The 18,598-nt window shown below is 37.3% G+C and overlaps 1 protein-coding gene across 13 annotated transcripts in view; it reads left to right on the top strand.

Moving 5' to 3' along the window:
• Window positions 1-18,598, top strand: part of Mast4 (microtubule associated serine/threonine kinase family member 4) — a 594,077-nt gene that overhangs the window by 116,547 nt on the left and 458,932 nt on the right. For 4 of the 13 annotated variants that reach the window (XM_087189592.1, XM_087189590.1, XM_087189594.1 and 1 more), the window contains exon 2: window positions 12,112-12,144. The exons of 8 other annotated variants lie outside the window; for them this stretch is intronic. In XM_087189592.1, coding sequence (XP_087045718.1) covers window positions 12,112-12,144 — 33 coding nt within the window. Of the gene's footprint in view, window positions 1-12,111; window positions 12,145-12,235; window positions 12,816-18,598 lie in introns of those variants that run through there. One more of the 13 variants, XM_087189600.1, reaches the window with a different exon arrangement.

Raw genomic sequence — 18,598 nt, 5'->3', positions numbered from 1 at the left:
AAGGAAAGGTCGTACATGTATTTTAAATATGGATCGTGGTATTAAAACATTATATTTAAATAACAGTGGATATATGTAAAAGCTTAAATAAAAGCAGTTTTATTTAAAAATGTCAATATTTACAAAATGTCAGAAAATAGATTTCACACCATGATGTAAACATAGGATTAACAATTTTCAACATTAAATTTTGTTACAGCATATATGTTTCATAATTGTTTGGATGAGTTTGAGGCAAAAATATTTGTAGACCTGGACAGATAGGGCTCATGACATCCCTTGGTCTGTTTTTCTGCCATTGTCTTGACTCTTAAGCACCATGTCCAGAATTGTCATTTTCACCAGTCCTTTCTTTCCCTTCTGTTTTGGCTCAGTTCCTAACACATCAACATTTTTTCAGCTAACACATGGCTTCTATTGCTAAGCATGGGTCTCACAGTTGAAGAGGACAAATTCCCTCTTGGGAAGCTCGGGCTGGGGCCACTGGCCATTCTGGTGATGAGCATTAAGCTGAAGGGAAGCAGAGGTTTCCATGACACATGGGACCCGAAGAAGAAGGTTTCGTAGAGGAGCTTGGACTCTGCTAGGCTTGGCCCTGGAGAACAGTGACTTGGGATGGGACTGAACTGCTTAGCCAGGTAATGGAAAAGGCCACTCTGTGCCCTGGATTTAGAATAGAGCAGAAGGAATCATTGCTGGTGAAAATGCTGCCATGGGGATAGCCAAAATTCCTTCACATTGGGATCAAGGGATGCCTAATTTAGTGGTCTTTTAATCATTTCTTCTTTAAATAATTTTCTTATCCAGGCTAAAGATAAAGTAGATATGTTAATATTATAAAGTAAGAGCTATGGTCATATCCATAAAGAAAAGATTCCTTTGGCACTTTGAGTTTTGACTATTTTCTAGCAAATTGTGGGTGAGTAGCACATCCAATGTATTAATTTTGACATATGGTTACACCTACTGCAGCCTCAGCCAAGCGGTCTCTTGGGATTACAAGGCGTAGAGTTAAATTTTCCAAGTTGGAAAGAGGCTTTCAGAAATGAATTTCTTTCTCCACTCTGAGTGACTTTGCTACTATTTCCCTGGAGAGGTTGCTAGGCATTTAATAGATCTCCATGTTAGGGAAATAAATTGTTCCTAGCATTCAGTCTAAGGTGTTTTCCTTTGCTTGGCCTCAGTTTTGTACTATGCAGGTGGAATCTGATCTCCTTCGTGTTCATATTTGTAAATTTTTAAAAAATGGTGACCTCTTTTCTTGATCATTTGGATAGTCCCAGGAATTGCAGTCATTCCCAGTTAGGCATGGTCCTGCTAATGCCTGAGGAAAGGAAGGAGGTCACGTGACTGCAGGTCCAGGCCTGGTTCCCACCACGTTCCCACAGCTGTGAGCCTTCCTCCATCCCTGAGCTCACACTGGGACCTAAGGGACTGCATTTCAGCTATGAAAGTGTTTTGTTGCTCTTGGCCAATGCACAGCAGCTCACATCCTGTCTGCTTTTAAAAAAGACTTTTCAGAGGCTCTTCAGTGTATTCAGGTTTATGGGGTATGAAACACATAGGCTAACATATATAATATACATATATAAACACAGACATACAATTTTTTAAGCCACTGTTAGATTTACTAAGCAAAAAGGAGCCGTATTTGAAGGTATCATATTTTTTGAACCTTTAAACCTTGCCTTTGGGTTCAAGTCACTAAGCTATAAGGTCTTCTTGCTCATTGAATTAGGCACATACCTTGCTCTATGTGCTGGTATTTTGTTAGTTTAGTAGGGTCCTATTAGTGAAGGTTGTTTTGGTATCTGCTGAGCCTGAGGGCCTCATCCTGGCTGGGGTCCAGTGCAGGTGTCCAGCAGAGGCTGATGCGAAAGAGTGTGTGACTGGGCCGGGGATTTAGCTCAGTGGCACCGTCCCTGCCTCGAAAGTGCAAAGTCCTGAGTTCCAACCCTTGGTACTGAAGGAAAGAAGGAGAAAGAAAGAAAAAGAAAGAAAAAGAAAGAAAAGGAAGGAAGGAAGGAAGGAAGGAAGAGATTGTTAACAGTATAATGGAGCAGATACCTCTGGACCACTCACTCTGACAGTCTCATATGGTCCAAACGTGGCTACCCTTCCTTTTACAAAGTGGTTCTATGTGTTTGCATGTGGTAACAGTGAACTGTTTTAAGAAATATCACTGTTTGAATTTTTCACTGATTCCAAGTCTCTACTTGTTTGCCTGGTTATGCTATTTGTTGTTGTGCTGTTATTGTAATGCTTTGTTACCTTCCTTGAGCTTCCTCCTCATTTTTATCCTGCATTTGAGGTCTTGTACCCTCAGGGTTACTCTCTATGCTATGCAGTTCTTCATCTGTGCCTCTTGTTTGCCTTCCACTCCCGCTGTTGGGTACAGCTTTGGATTTTTCAAGAGTGACTTTGCTTCATTCTTGGTAGTGTTTTTGTGTATTTATGTGTGTAGCTGACTAGATTTCACTCCCCTCTTCTTTTGGTCTTTACCACCATAGAGTTGCATAGTAGCAGATACTAAAGAATATCCAATTTCCTGAATTCTCTAGAGAAGCTGCACATCTTTCAAATACGGGATGCCTGACCTAAGTTACAGAAATGAGCTGTGAATTATTTCCCTTTAGGAAGCAAATTATAGTGTATAGCTGTATGCATGAGCTTGCCATGCATAGGGACTGAATGCCACCAGGAGGGCACAACTCTCGTTGTTGCCCTTTGCTTGGCAACTCTAAAAAGCTTTCACAAACCTAAACAGTTGTTAGAAAAGATGTAAAGAATTGTTTGTGGAGGACCAACTAATTTGATTCCTAATGAGCCCTCTTTCCAGTGGGAAGGCACAGGGAAATCAAGCTAGGAGGAAAAATAAGGGTTTTTTTTTGTTTTTTGTTTTTGGTACCTAGGATTGAATTCAGGACCTCAGGCTTGCCAGGCAAGCACTGTGCCGCTGAGCTACATCCCTGGCCCAGAAACAGGAATTTTTAAAGTTTTCATTTCTTCCTTAAGCTGAAGAATTTCCAATTAGTAAACTATCAGCTGAATGAACATGAAGATAAAATGTTTAATGGTTTATATACGTCATCCTAAATTGTTTACAAAATGAGATGAAATAAAATATTCTTTCCTCACTGATCTTTTTATAGATTTGCTTTACTTAATTCTTTGAAATTTGGGCAAACATCAAGATCTACTACATTGTTTATTGCCACAAAATGCAATTCCAACAGATTGTTCACTTGAAGTGTTTGTGTTTTGTGTTATATTTTGGAAAGGTTTGTAACCAACTTGCCTGAATTTACAACCAAGACTTTTCAAGCAGTTGTCATAGTCACTGAACCATTATCTCTTTTGAGAACAGATAAAAGTTACTCTATAGAGTTAAGTACCAGTGCTAAGAACAGATATTCTTGTTTAAATGTGATAATAATCATAAGCTAACATTTATCGAGCTCTTATTAGGTGTTTCTGAGGTTAATGGGAAGGTCTTTCATTGTGAAATATAATCTTATATTATCTAGTGGTGGATATTGTTTAATGTAAAAATTTTGTATCAGTAATGGTTTAATTTTTTGGTTAAATGCTATTTTGGCATCTAATATGATTTCATTATAGCTGTATGTAATTTGATAGTTGCTCATTTATAAATACTTTAAAGAAAATGAATTTATATTTCTTGTATATTTCTTGTATATTCCTTTGAAGTTTTGATATCAGGTTTATTCTCTTACGAGGTGAAATGAAAATCTCGTCTGAATATTTTAAATACCTCATAACATTCTAAATAGCATAAAAATTCTGTGTTTCTTAAAGGCTTGGTAGGTTACCCTGTAAAATCATTGTCAACATTGTATATTTCCATGTAGTTATTTAATTATTCACAATGTACCTCTTGAGTCAGTTTTGATAATTTATTTTTTCTGGGAATTATCTCCAATCAGTGTTTCATAACTTTCAATAAAAATGGTCCATATTCCTTTATGCATATGAAATCTCCTTTGTTTCTTTGGCTATATGCATTTTCTTATTTCTGATGTTGTGAAATTGTATTTTTTCTCTTCCTTGATGAGCTTTGGTAGAAATTTATATATTTTATTGATCTTTTCAAAGAAGCACCTGTTCCACTGTTTTTATTCCAATCTATTAATTTCTGCTTTTATCTTTTTTAATGATTCTTTCTTTTGCTTCCCTTAGTTTTATTTGGCAGTGGTTGTTTTTTAGCTTGTTGAATGAAATAGCTTAATTTATTTTTTTATTTAATAATTTTCAAGGTGACTTTTTAAAACCTTTTTTTGCTTTTATTAAGGTAACTTTTTCACATCTCCTTTCTCAGAACTTGAAACATCTCTCCTTCCATCTTCACTCCTAGCTGATGAGCTTGATTCCTATATTGGTTCCTATTCCTACGCTGGTGTGAAAGTTGAAATAGTCAGAGGAGAGCTTCCAGACTTCCCTGTCTCATCTGCCCATTATCATTCCTGTTCTTCCTCCTCCTAATTGTTGAGAAAGGTGACAATTAATGCTTCTACCCGGAGCCAGTCCGTTTGTGTGTGCCCCATCCTGTCTCTGCCTGGTTAGTGGAAACCATCTCAGCAGTTCTGTTCCTTTTTAGGCATGCAGCCCACAAGCATGCTCTGATGATTCCATCTTCCATTAACTGTCCCATGCCCTCACCTCTCTACCATGGGCCCACAATTTCATTGCTCTGCTATGTAGATAGATTCCTCTAAAGAGTTACTTCTGCTCAACTCCTGTCTCCCCTTACCCCAACTCTACTCTAGCCTGCTCTTCTTTGGATATACTAGACATGCTGGTGCCTTGTGGCTGTTTTAAACTTCAGTCTAGAAATTCTTCCCTAGGTGTCCAGGGGCTTAATTAATTCTCTTCACCAAGCGCTGTCTTCTCCATGGGCTCACATAGACCACCCATTACTCTTTGGCCCTCCCTCAATTCCCAGCCCTGTTTTCCTGGCTTCATGTGGGTGTTTGCTTGTTTTTTTCATACAGTATTTTTGTCTTTGAAATCATTTATTACTTATATTACTTATAATCATATATCACTTATTGTATTTGTTTATTGTCTACCCTCATTAGAATGTAAATACCAGGAGGGCAGAGATCTTTATCTCCGTGTTTTTACTAGTGTGTCCTAAGCACATCAAACAGTGCTTGGCATATGGAGGGAACTCAATGAATACTTGTCAAATAAATGAATTAATTAAGGCTATGATTTTGCCATAAGAAATATTGCTCATAAAACTTGATGTTCAGCATCATCATTGCGCTTACTTTCTAAGTAGTTTTCTGAGATTAGTGATATCTTTTTGAGTGGGGAGAGATGGCTGTCGGGGGAGGCAATCAGAGCTGGTCTGTGCTGGATACAGTATGCCTCGGTCAGGGAAGTGGCAGGGTTATTATTAAATTCCCTACTGTTTTAAAGAAGATTGGTTAATGAAGTGAGGATGTGCCCTGAGTAGAAGTGTGGATGCATTTCTGCCTTAATATCACAGTGGCCCTTTCCAGATTCTGGCTATAACTTGTATATTCAACAGCCTTGATTTTTGGAGGGAAGATGCCTATTCACTCCTTTCTACATCTTCCATGTCATTGTAGCAAGAAATTGGGAAAAACAACACCAGGAACTCAAGTGAGTACCATTTTTAAAATCAGAAATCTCTTCTTCTAAGATGTAAGTTTTTAGATGTTCTGTTCAGAATGTTAGTTGATCATTTCACAACCTAAAATGTTCTTTGTTCTATTGGTCATTCAAATGATTCTTCTTAAACACAAAGGCATTGGCTCTAGCTCTCCTGTCAGGCCCGATCTATTAAACATCTTGAGGGACAGCCCAGAATCAAGTTTATTTTACTGCTGCAGAGGTGGCAGTGCTGCAGATTAGAATTGCTAAAAAGCTGTGATCTGCTGAATTTGTCCTTTCAAAAGACTTCTTTCTAGAATTCTCAAATAATGACATCAAACCTTTCTGTTTAGAAAAAATGCGAATCTTGCTTTTTGATATTGCATAGAGTTGTAAAGAATTTGATACAGTAAACAAAAGTTTCTTAAAATTGAGCTTTCAAGGTAGCCTTATGAATCCTGGAAAAGGGGAGTCTTTGGAGCTGCTCCTATGGTGCTTTTTGTCCTAGAATGATCTCAGTTTGATTGTTCCCTTGTTTCTTCTTAGTCAGAGATCATTTCCTATTTTCTCAATAACAAGGTCATTTAAGAGGGAAGAACAAATTACTTACAACTAAATCATATTTTTATTAAAACATTATGCTTCTTGAAGCTGACTAGTCTGTCACTTTTTTCTTTTGACTTTCTTTTTTCCTTTTAAATACTTGAGAAAGAACATTTGGTGATGGTGAAATTTGCAACAGGCAAATTCTTCTCTCAGCAATGTCTACAGTACCTCCCTAGACCCTCAACCCTCTTTGCCAAATATATGGCTGGGCTATTTCTGAGCATGGTGGGCTGAAGGGAAACAGGAAAGAGATTTTGAAAATTTGACTCAAAGATATAAAATATAAAATTGTCACACTTGGTGGAATGGATTCTTATTTTATTTCCATGCAAATATAGTGATTACACATTGGCTTACCTCATTAAGCAAAGTATTAATTTTCTTCCTTGCAAAGGAAAGAGCTTGGTTCACTCTGTTCTTTCCTTTTATAATAATTATGATAATATTTGATTCTTGATATTTCAGTTATAATTTGTTGATTTAAATTATAACAGCACAGAGAAATCTAGGGCCGGTTTTTGAGTGCAGACCTGTCAAGTCTGGTTAACGAAGATGTCAGAGTGAGTTTTACACCCAGAACACACAATAAATTATCTGGGTGGGGTTCTGACGGCTTGTGATGATTTATGGATCTGATTTGACTTACTCCCACCTTAACTTGGTAACAGGAGAGTATATTTATGTACTATGAAATATAGAACCCTTTCAAATAGTGTTTAAATGGTCCTGGAGTGTGAGGTCATTTATACCAGGGACTTTCTTTTATTATTAAGATTTTTTGCTTAAAGAATTTTATTAATTGATGTCTTTAAAAAATTGAGGTTCCCATTGTAGTCCATCTCCATCCATTTGCTTCTCTTCAAATGTCATTCTTTTCCTTTGAGAACACTCAAAACTGGTTGTTTTCTTTTTCAGCTCTGGATGGAATATATAGTTTTAAAGAAATATTGATACAGTACTTTTCTGATCATATAATTTCTCTGGTTTTATATTTTAAGTATTTCCCAGTTTTGTTTATCTTAAGGACAAAGCAATGTGGTTTTTTGAAATTAGAACATCTTGTATTAGAAAGAAATGTTAAAAAATGACTTTGCATTTCTTTCCCAGTTTCAAGTATTGTTCACAAATTTGTGTTTAACAAAAATTACTTTAACATATGTGTGATTTAGTTTTAATGTGAAAGAACATATGTATGTTTTGTCACTTTCCTGACATTCTTAATTTGATTTTTAAAATGCTTATAAATATTAGATTTGCTTTTGACCTGTTGTCAAGTAAAAGCCTCCTTCCTGCCAAGAGTGATGTGCTTAATGGTTTATTTGTTTCACCTGCCTTAGAGTTTCAGTGCTTCTATCAACATATATAAATGCTGAAAATACAGATATTAAAAGCTTGTGGGCTGGGAATTGAGCTCAGGGGTTTTGCCGCCTGCTGCGCAAGCGCAAGGACCCGAGTTCAATCTCCAGTACCAAAAATAAACAAACAAATAAATAAAAGCTTGTGACTGTTATACCTTTGTGCCAAATAGGGAAATGTCTTTTTAAAATAGTATTTACTCCCAAAAGGTATCAGATGTGTAACATTTTCTCAGATGGCCTGCCTATATTGTAAGGAGGTTGATATTCTAGGATTTCTGCTTTCCTTTTGGCCAGCTCACTGGTATGTCTAGCCTTATATATTTCTGGCCTGTGCCTACTGAAAGAGTATGAGACAAAAAAATAGACTACATCGTGGTGAGTTTCTATTTTCACTCTTTAAGGTCCAAACATTCATTACAGTTAGTAGGCACTGTGATTTGTGCTGGAAACTCAAAGTTGAATTACTAGGGATCTCTGATCTTAATGGTATTTGCTCATTTATTCATTAAGCTCATTTTTTGAATTCTCCTTATATGCCAGGCACTAGGATACAGCCATAATAAAGCTGACAAAAATTTAGTTGGCATTCTGGCTGTAGATAAAGTAAACAAGCTAAGTTAAAATATATAACATCATGTAAAATACAGTAACATCATGTGTGTATATATACACATATCAAATGTGGTAAGTGATAAATAAATGAGTGGCAGGAGCTGGAAAAGAGATAATTACAGTTTGCAAATGAAGATGAAGTGGTCAGGGAAGGCTTAAAAAGTCTCATTAAGATGACATTTGAGTAAAGCCTGGGAGGATGTAGGTAAAAACCTTCTTGCCCAGTGGAAGAAGCAGATATACAAGTAGTCTTGTTTTCCTGAGGGTAATGATCTGGTAGAGGTAGATACAGCATGTGCTAGGAGCCCAGAGTAGGTTCAGTTAACCATTCCAGGGTTTTAGGAAGGCTCTTTGGAGGAAAACATTCCTGAAGAGGAATGCAAAGGAAGAGAATGAGCAGAGGCATATGGGTAGATAGCTGCCTGGTGCTAAAGGAAAAGTTCTTCTCTTAGTGTGTGCTGAAATTTCTAACAGTACAGTATAGAAATTGGTATTCAGCAGTGACTGAGGCTGCAGCTGTAGGAGGTGGAAAGTGCTTGGGTTTGGCTTGTGGAACCTCTGCTACCCTAGTGCTAAGAGAGCTGTTTGATTTGATGATGCAGGCACTGAAGCCTTTTAAGTTGGGGAGTGACAGGATCCAATCTGCATTTAGAATCATCCTGGAAAAGAGGTGGAGGCCCACTTTGAAGAAGGACATGGAATACTTATTATAGAGACTAACTGGAGGCTCTTCTGATGAACCTAGTGAGAGATGTTGACCTTACCTACGAAGTGGATACCCACAGTGGGCAGAGCGGTTGGGATAGGTATGGGAAGAAAACTCAACAGAACGTGGTTACTTGGGAGGCTTAAAGAAATAACTTTAAAAGTACAGTAAGAAATATATTTTATATTAAACCTGGTACACATGCTACCAATACACATAAGTAATTATAAAAATACGTTGCTGAAGCAGAATTTCTTAAAACAATATTATACCTTTGTGTTTCACACACTGATATTTTAAATTTAATTCTAGTTCAATTTCTTTAAAATGCTGGGATTGATTAACTAGATTGATTTCACTAAGGAGTCATGGCCCACAGTGTGGAAATCACCTGGCTGGCTTCCTCAGGCCATCTTCTAATGGATAGGATGTTTCCTCCTCCTGGAGTTTCTTTGTGTTCCCATGTCATGAGACACCTTTCACTCAGTGGAGGGCAGAGATTGGGAGGGCACTACACAGTATTGTTTCCAAATTCAATGCACAATAGAAACATTTATTGGAGGATATACTGTCCTGATCACTTGTTGCATAGTAGGTAGAGAGGTGAACACAAGATACATCACAGATTACCTGGATAACATATGTCCGCCAAGAGGGTCATTAGTTGTGTTAGAACGTTTATGTGAGGTTTCGGCAGGGTACAGGAACAGGGGCATAATCTTTTCCTACTCTTTTGCTGCTAAAATACTAACTTCAATGGAGTATAGAATGGCAAAATTTTGAGTGCTCCAAGGGTCTTAGATATCATGAATCCACAGCTAACAACTTATCCAAAACTAAAAACTCCTTGGTGTTCCTCAAGAGGTCATAGACCAGTGTTAAATTCTTGTTGCTCACTTACATGGGTCTTTACAGAGGTGCCCATGTGACGGTCCATGTAAAACATTTCCTGTAGCCTTAGCGTTTGTTTGCCCGTGGTGCCCTGGTTGGGACCATGTTGGAAACATCATTGGTTTTTTCCATGCAGTGACTTAGGATTTTCAGCTCTAAGATGGGATAATACTACCTACCCCGTCTGATTGTTTCTTGATACAGTATGACCATCCTGAGTTTGATCCCCGGTACCACCAAAAAAACCCAAAAAACCTCAAATGATACAGTATGTAGAAAGTGCAGTGTCAGAAGCATAGAAGACATTTATAATAAATGTATGCTGTTATTTTCTTCATGTAACTAAATCATGGTTGACATTGCCTACTTTGTTCATTTTATTCAGTAGTAGAAGGATTGTGGAAATTTTCTGCGTGTCACATATGGGATGAGCTAAAATTAAAGTTTGTTTAAATACTGCATTGTTTCTCTGGTGTCAGAAACAAAGTGTAAATAAGGACCAAAATGTATAATAGATATTGGGAAATGGGAAGAAAATGTTCAAATGAAAAGGGGAAAAAGGGAGGGGAAAGGAGAAAGGAAGGAAGGGACAAAGAAAAAAAGAGAATAGAAGGAAAAAAGGGAACAAAGCTTTTGTAAATAAGAAAGGGAAGAAGGATTGAAGAGAGGGGAGGGGAATGGGAACAAAGAACAAAGATATATCATGTACAAGTACAAATTCTCTATGATGAATGTGATCATTATATCTAAAATATACCAATAAAAAAGAAAATTAAAGTTATTCTCTTGGTATGTGCTAAAATTTTTTTAACAGATTATAGAAATTTCCATGAGAAGAAATGTAGATGCATTTGAATTCAGGAATACAGATACTCAAATATAATACATACATGTCAAGAGAGTTCCATAGGTGGCTTCTGAAGGATGTTGGTTATTTGGAATAACACACTCTGAAATTGCTTAGGGTAAACAAACTTGTTAAATATTAACTGGCTTTATGTCTCCTAAATGACATATAAATATATGTTATATAAAATATGTATTTTATATAAAATCTTGACTATTATAACTTACTTTGCTTAAATTGTTTATAAGGTAGGTTTCCAGTGCATTTCAGATGACTAATTTTAGACTTTTACACATGAGATTTCTTTAAACAATGGAAAAGTCAGACTATAAAGATTTATTTCTTTTGAATAGTGTAAGTTACAGTTTAGCTCAAAGAAGTCACTAGTAGAAGTTTATGGAGAAAGATAAGAAAGCCTACCACTATCAGAAGAATTTTACTGGGACCAACATTCACATTCTCTCTAAGTAAAATGTGGAAAACAAGATGAAGGAACATTGTCTTTCAGGAGTGCAAGGCCAGTGCTCCTTAATACAAGTCCTGGTGGCTTTCTTTATACCAGTAGGTGGTAAATAGAACTTTCTAAAGAACTAACTCCCGAACTTCTGTCCCTTCTGTTTGGATCCAGTGGAGGGGGCAGTGGGTGAAACTATAAGAGGGGAAAAAGAGGTAGAATTGATGCTCTTTGATTCCTGAGTTCCTTGGGTACTATTATCAGCTCCTTTGGTAGTTTTGGTCTGTTTTGTAAACATGACACTGTATTTACAAGGAAGTTGACTGAAGCAAAACCACATAATATTTAGCTCTTAAATATGCTGTTTGGAAAAGTGAAAGAAGTGGAACAGTGCTTAATGGACCCATTTAAAAGGAAAGATAAGTGCGTTCTTTATTCCAGTGTGTGCAGTGGTTATGCAGTGAGGGCTATTTACATATGGAATTTGTAATCTAGGATTTGTAATCTAAGGAAGAATATTTGGTTTTTATTGATGCTGTCCTTTGAAGAGAGTGTCTGTTAAATGTTGGAGTATATTAAAAATCAGGTGTTTTAGGGGTATGGGAATATGTTCATGTGGACATTTAAATTACAAATGAAATATCTGAAGAGGCATTGTTTAAATGAAATTGAAGAAGTGATAGCTCTGATTAGTTCTATTCCTTGACATTCTGTACATCTAAACAGTCTGGCACATGTTTTCCTTCTGTTATACCACATGCCCAAGCATTTGATCTGACTGCAGCATTCTTTTTTTTTATAATGAAATGTATATTAACTATGCAGTCCTTTCATAGAGCAGTGTTTTAATCATTCTCTATTGATTTATACATCTCTTCAATGCTTCATAGTGAAGGTTTCTTATTCTAACACTGCTTTACCCAGATTCTCATTTCGTCTACCTGACTTGCATAATGTGCCAGGACTGTCTTAATTTTTCTTTTCTTTTTTCCAGAGGGAAGCTTTCACAATTAGGAACCCACAAAAGGTCAGATATATTGTTGCTTTCTCTCTGCTTTCTGTGGTACATAAAAAAAATTATGGGCCGAGAGAAATATTGTCATTATCCATAACTGATAATGGTATCAGAACTTAGTTAAAATTAATAAATGCTGAGTTTCAAGCTTTGGCATGAGCCTGAATGATTTATTGCAAGCCAGGGATGCCAAGAGAATGTTTTGCATTTACCAAAGAGTGGGTAATAATGAGAGAACTGTCATTTGGTGCCTTAATTTCCTTCAAGGGGAACATTCAGGCAGGGCCAGGAGCAGCTGCATGTGCAGTGGCTGTCCTTTGAACCTAGGGTTGTTGTTACAAGCTGGCCAATACATTTGGGAATATTTCATTTTTTTTCTTCTGTCTTAATGTTAGTCAGAGTGCGAGGAAGTATAGATATGTTTTATGTGGGTGAAGGATGCCTAAATGGACCTGAATAAATAAATCCAATCCTCTCCCTTCCCTCTGCAATTTAGAATCTCATTTGGATTGAAAGACTACAGCTAGATTTTACATATGAATACAGTGACCCTTACTTCATTATTATTCACGGTCAAATCCCCAGATCTCCTCCCTGAAGAGATGTATTCTTCCCAGCAAATTAAAACATCTTTTTTTAGAGGCCAAATGATGATGTTGTCAACTATTGATGAAGATGAATAGGTATTTCTTTTCTCAATTTATACATTCCTTCTCCCCCCTACCGTTCAGGATAGGTTTGCTCATTTAAACCAAGATCCAATATTTCATTTACTTTCCTCTGTAGGTTGTGCAAGTTGTGTAAATCTCCTGGTTAGGTAATGGAGGAAAATGTTTGATAATGTGATAGCTCATTATAAGAACATTTGACATAAGCATATTTGCTGATGACAGATTGCCGATCAGTGGTAATTTAAAGGAATTCTGAGCAGTAGTTAAAGTAGAACATTTTCCTCACATTAATCACTTTAGATCAGGATAGCCTATGTAATAAATATCTTTCAAAGTTGCTATGTAAAATGTAGATTTGAGAAGCTGGTCCTTATGTGGAGATACATATACATGCAGCTTATCCTTACATATTGTGTGTTGTTTTTTTCTCTTAACAAAATTATCAAGAAAAAGACATGGATTAACAACATGTCATTTTACTTATGGACCTGCATATACCACCAAAAAGGGAAAAGAGTTTTGTTAAACAAATGGTAGAAAATGAAAAAAGAAATGGGACTGCAAGAGAATTGCTGGCTTTCAGTATTTTGAGGATATTAGTAATAGAAAAACATATCACCTCCTAATCCAAATAGATATTGGAACTTTAATTAACTACAGTATTTTGTCAATAATTTGACCTAATTACACGTTTATTACTTAAAATAAACACTAGGTTTTCATTTATGGAAAGCATCGTGGATGGGCAGCGGATGTGTGATTGTTTGGAGGATTTTAGAGCCCCCGAAGAGAGCCATACGATTGCATACTAACACTTCAGTTTCATTGTGATGTGCTTTATGATAAAGCAGCGTTGGGTGCAGCTTAGCAATATCTGAAGATCAGAACAGCTGTTATCTGCAGAGTCACCAGGGTGTATCTGTCAGACGTTTGTGTAAAGAACAAGGTGTTTCAGTTAATGTATCCTGATAGTTTAATCACATCACCTTTCCTGGGAGTTTGCATGAGTCCTGGTTCAAGAGCAGGCAATATGATGGCGACCTATCAGTTTTTCCTTTTTTGAGAGTTTTCATTTATGTTGTTGCTTGGTTAGGTTGTATTTGTTCATATCTAAAGCATTTATATAGAAAAAGCGGCTGGGGATTTAGCTCAGTGGTTCCGCCGCCTGCCTCGAAAGCGCAAGGTCCCGAGTTCGATCCCTGGTACCAAAAAAAAGAAAAAGCAAAAAATAAAATAAAATGTTCCTTCCATTCCCCTTACCTTCCCTATGATATCTAAACTGGCTGTTTCAAACCACACAGTCTTGGGCTGGGGATTTAGCTCAGTGGTTCTGGTGCCTGCCTCGCCAGCGCAAGGTCCCAAGTTTGATCCCCGGTATCAAAAAAAGAAGAAAACCACAGAGTCTTCACTTCTAACTTCCTTATGAAGCAAAGTCAGTTTCCCGATTTAAAATCTAGCTGGTCCCCTTTCTAAAAATGAGTGGCCCATTCCTTCTCTCATTCCACCTCCCATTCTGTGTTTCCTCTCCTCAGAGAATACCCTCTGCTTGGTTTCTCTCCTTCTCACAGCTCCTTCCCTGATGTCCTGGAAAATCCGTGAGAAGATTCCACCTGCAACCCCAGTTCCACTCCTTCAATAACAGTTTCCTTAAGTGTCCTCCCTGAGGATACCCCTGCCCCTCCACATAAGAACCTCATGGGAATCTTCTTTCCATTCTGCTCCTCTGCTCACTCAGGCGCAGAAATTGGCCTTCTGCCTTCCTGCTCACTGTGTACCAAGTGGGCCCTTCTGCTCAGCAGCCCCTCTAGTCCTTCCTGGCTTTCCTCTGCTCTCCAGACCTCCTCGACTGCTGGTCCTGTGGGCTGGCTAAGAAATACGACTAACTTGCTTGTGTTGTCCCTCTAAAGTTTGTGCCTACCTTGTTCTATTTCTTGCCTTAAAAGTGCCTGGTTTCCTATTGTCTGTAACATGCAGCTTGTCCTTTGGAGGACTGCATAGGAGACCCTTCCCAAACTAATCCTCACTAGTCTCCTCCTTCACTCTTTGGCCCACCATCTCCCTGTCTCCCCCAAGCCCATTTCCTGGCCTTATTATATCCTCCTCCTCCACTCCATGCGCTTTCAGGCTTCTCCATTCTGTGTATGCTGTGGCCTCATATAGCAAAGCTTCCTTATATTGCCTCTTCTGCCGACCCAGCAGAACCATTCACGATATCTTCTGGGTCCCTGCCACATGCTGTACACATCCCTATCCTAGCACTCCTTACTTTCTGGTGTTGGTATTTACTCAGGAGGCTGGCTTTTGCCCGAGGATTTTTAAGGTCGGGATGCAGCTTTATGAGCTTTGTACATCCACTGCCTGGTGGATGGTAGGGAGCCAACATTTGATTCATTGAATGCAAAACTAAGTGGAAGCATAATTTATCTGCAGATTGTTCAGTACCTGGTATATTGGGGCCTGGTCATAGATAGTGACTCTTTTTCCTAGCCACATTCTATTCCAGCTCTTTAGGAAAAGTAAGTTAGTTTGGGCCAATCTGGTTTGTGGAGTGCCTTGATCAGCCTCTGTTGCTTGCCCAGTGATGCCATTCCTTTCATTTTTTTGTCATTTTGTGTAATACCGTATGGTTTATAAAGCTCCTCCTAGTTTTGAAGATGTGAGAATCATATTTTCTTTTCCCATTGGAAAGTGCTGTTCTTCCCCACTGTCTCTCCTTTTTCTCATCCCATAGTCCAGGTCCCCAGGTGACTATGTGTACGTTCCTGCTTCAGTAGCCATGCCCTTCAGGTCCACATTGACAGTACCGCCAATTTGCTTTCAAGTCCACCTTCTACAGAGCTGCTGTGGATCTGCCCCCACTGTTTGTTTTAAGTGGTTCCTTATTGCCAGATAGATGTAGAAGTTTACATCTAAGACTTTTCATTAAACACCTCTTGCCCTAGCTAGGTCTGTCCTGCCTGACTCTGTCCCCTCCCCACCTCCTCCATGTGTTTATGCACACATACAGTTTTCTGTTTTCACAATTGTAGTTTCCTAATTTCAGGTAGACCATTTACCAATTCCTACCATAAAAATGCTTAGCCTTATAGCAATTTTTTCCATCCTTTTGGTTAGAACTCATGAATGGATCATATAATTAGTTTAATGTGTCACAACTTGTATTATTTTAAGAAATGAAATTATAATAAGGGATTTCAGAAAAACATTATAATGCCAAATTATTGCTTTGTGAAATTTTTGCTTCAGTGGTAAGCCTACTGGATAATTACCTAAAATGTCTTTCTTACTGTGGGTTTCAGATAGTAAGTTTGAAAGTTATGGAATATAATAAAAATATGTTTCTTTAATTTTCTGTTAAAACTTACCTCCTTCGTGAACCCTTTTGTGGCAGTGTGAGGGATATACAACCATGTCATCTAAGCATTGCTGTCACCTTCCTTTTTACCAGAAATTTAAAAAAAAGTTATGGCTCAAACTTTTGCTTGTCTCATTTTTGTTATATGTCATCTTTGCATTTTTATAGAAACGATTGTTATTGTTCCCTTATATTTAGACACATATATTTTGTAATTCCTCTGTAGTTTTTCTTGTATCATTTTCAACTCCTCCAACTAGACTACAGTCTTTTTGATCTTTTAGAGCACTCTGAACACCAACTTGAATCAGAAACCTCAGAGAACCAAAATGAGAAATAAGCTTAGAGGATTTGTCCAATTCCTTAATTTTTCTGGTGGAAAAAATGTTAGACTTTCCAGAAAGGCCATAGATCTATTCTTTGGTGATAAGCCAAAAGGAATTGGAAAGCATGTAATGAAATGAGTCTCTGAAAAAGGTAATATTTGAATGAAATCAAAATTATATCTCATAGTATTACTGTTATGCATTTCCCTCAGGCACTTGTGATTAAATGCATCATGACTCTGATATGTGATTATAGAAAATATGTGGACCCAAAACAAATAAGTCAAATTTCCTTCTTTTCTCTCTTCCTTCCCACTGTCTCTCTCTTTTTCTTTTTTCTTTCCTGACTGAATTCCTGAAGGCTAAAACATGCCTTATTTTAGAACTCTCTCTGAGGGGTATGTATAGATATTAGAAACTCAGTAAGTGTTGTTGTTGGCTTGTGAGGAAGAATAAGCACAGAGCTTGTCCTGGTTTGGTAGCTCCTGAGCCACTCTAGTCCCTAATGGGGTCCAGGGTATCATGGGCTGCACTGTGCAATGTGGCTCATTTCTCCATTGCACTCAAAATTCTTCATCTTAACTGTGTCCCATCTCCTTTGTACCAATCTGTCTTTCTTTATAAATAAAACTTAGGTGAAAAGAATTTATCTCAGAATCTGTAGACTTTATCTTCAAAAGTAAGTAGATTCTCAGTGTTTTCTGGATTCTTGCTTTCTACAATAATGCTATGGGCAGAACTTTCTGAGAAGATAGGAATGTTCTGTATTGTGTTGTCCCATATGGTAGCTGTTAGCCACAAATGGCTTTTGGATTCTTAAAATGAGGCTTGTGTAACTAAGAACTGAATTTTTACTTTAAATTAAATAGCCACATGTAGTTCATGGCTGCTAAGTAGGAGAGACAGTTTTGGCAGCTTGAAAACACATCAATTCATGTTTCTTGTATTGCTGTTTTCTGCATGTGTCCTGATTCTCCTCATCCCTTTCAGTGCCATTGTTTCTCTCATTTTTCTCGTTATTCCTCAACCATTCCACTTGGTACCTGTTAACAGTCCATGCCTCACCCTTGAGCTTCTCTGCACTGTATCTTAGAGACTGTCTACTGGAAGATGTTGCAAAACTGTAAGAGGATTTTTTTAAAACTCTAGTACCTATTTCACTTGTTACTCATGTTTTCTTTTTGGCAGCATAAATAAAGTTTTTGTAGAGAACCTGAGTGTTTTTAAAAATGAAAAATTCAAGTGAAGTTTTTTACTGAATTTTATAGCCAGAAATTATTTAAACCACTGAAACTATTGAAAAGTGTTCAGCTTGCTGTCTTGAAACACAGAAAATGTTTTATATTCACAGTTAATCAAAGTATACCCAGGATAAAGAGATGAAAATGCAGGTTTCACAGATTTAGTTTCCATACAAATTTCGTTTCAGTTACTGTTAATTGTACGTAGTGATGTCAGAAATATTAGGAAATTAATTTTTGCATACCAGTTACTTTTACATGAATGTATGTATTTTGTCTTCTATGATTTTTGGTATTTGATAAAATTGAAGATGCTGTTTTTAACTGCTTGGAAGAGAGGCTAGAAAAAATTTAATGTTACACATTATATCATACATTTATTAAGTAAAATTCTCCATATTTTTTCTCCTAGTACATCAAGACATATTTATCCTAGGATTCAGGAACCTTGATAATTTGTGAATAATCTAAAATTGTAGCAAAGTTTTACATTTACCTGTATATATGTTCATTTGGGAAGCAGAGCTGTAATTGGTGTCAGATTTACAAAGGACTCTGAGACTCTCAAAAGCTAAGAGTCACTTACTAGATAGAGATACTATTGATTGCAGGGGCAGTGTTTATAGTAAGTTCCCAACTACGAACATTCGAGTTGTGAACTTTCACAGATACAAATGGACCTTGCATTACAAACATTCATAGATGTGAGCAAATCACAAAGTAGCTCACGTTTCTGTTGGACATTGTCACAGTTGTGCTGCTGTATTCTTACAGTACAGTGCTATAGTGCACGGTAGTACAGTGCTCAGTCAGAGCCCAGGATGTCCGGAAGCAAGGGAAAAAGCAGTGGTGATGTAGAAGGGACTGCTAGGA

This window comes from Heterocephalus glaber, unplaced genomic scaffold, assembly GCF_053883595.1.
Source record: "Heterocephalus glaber isolate CG9 unplaced genomic scaffold, H.glaber_assembly_v1.0 deba00001543, whole genome shotgun sequence".
NCBI lineage: Eukaryota > Metazoa > Chordata > Mammalia > Rodentia > Bathyergidae > Heterocephalus > Heterocephalus glaber.
Note: the sequence above shows the minus strand (reverse complement) of the source record. Positions and strands in the feature narration are given on the sequence as shown.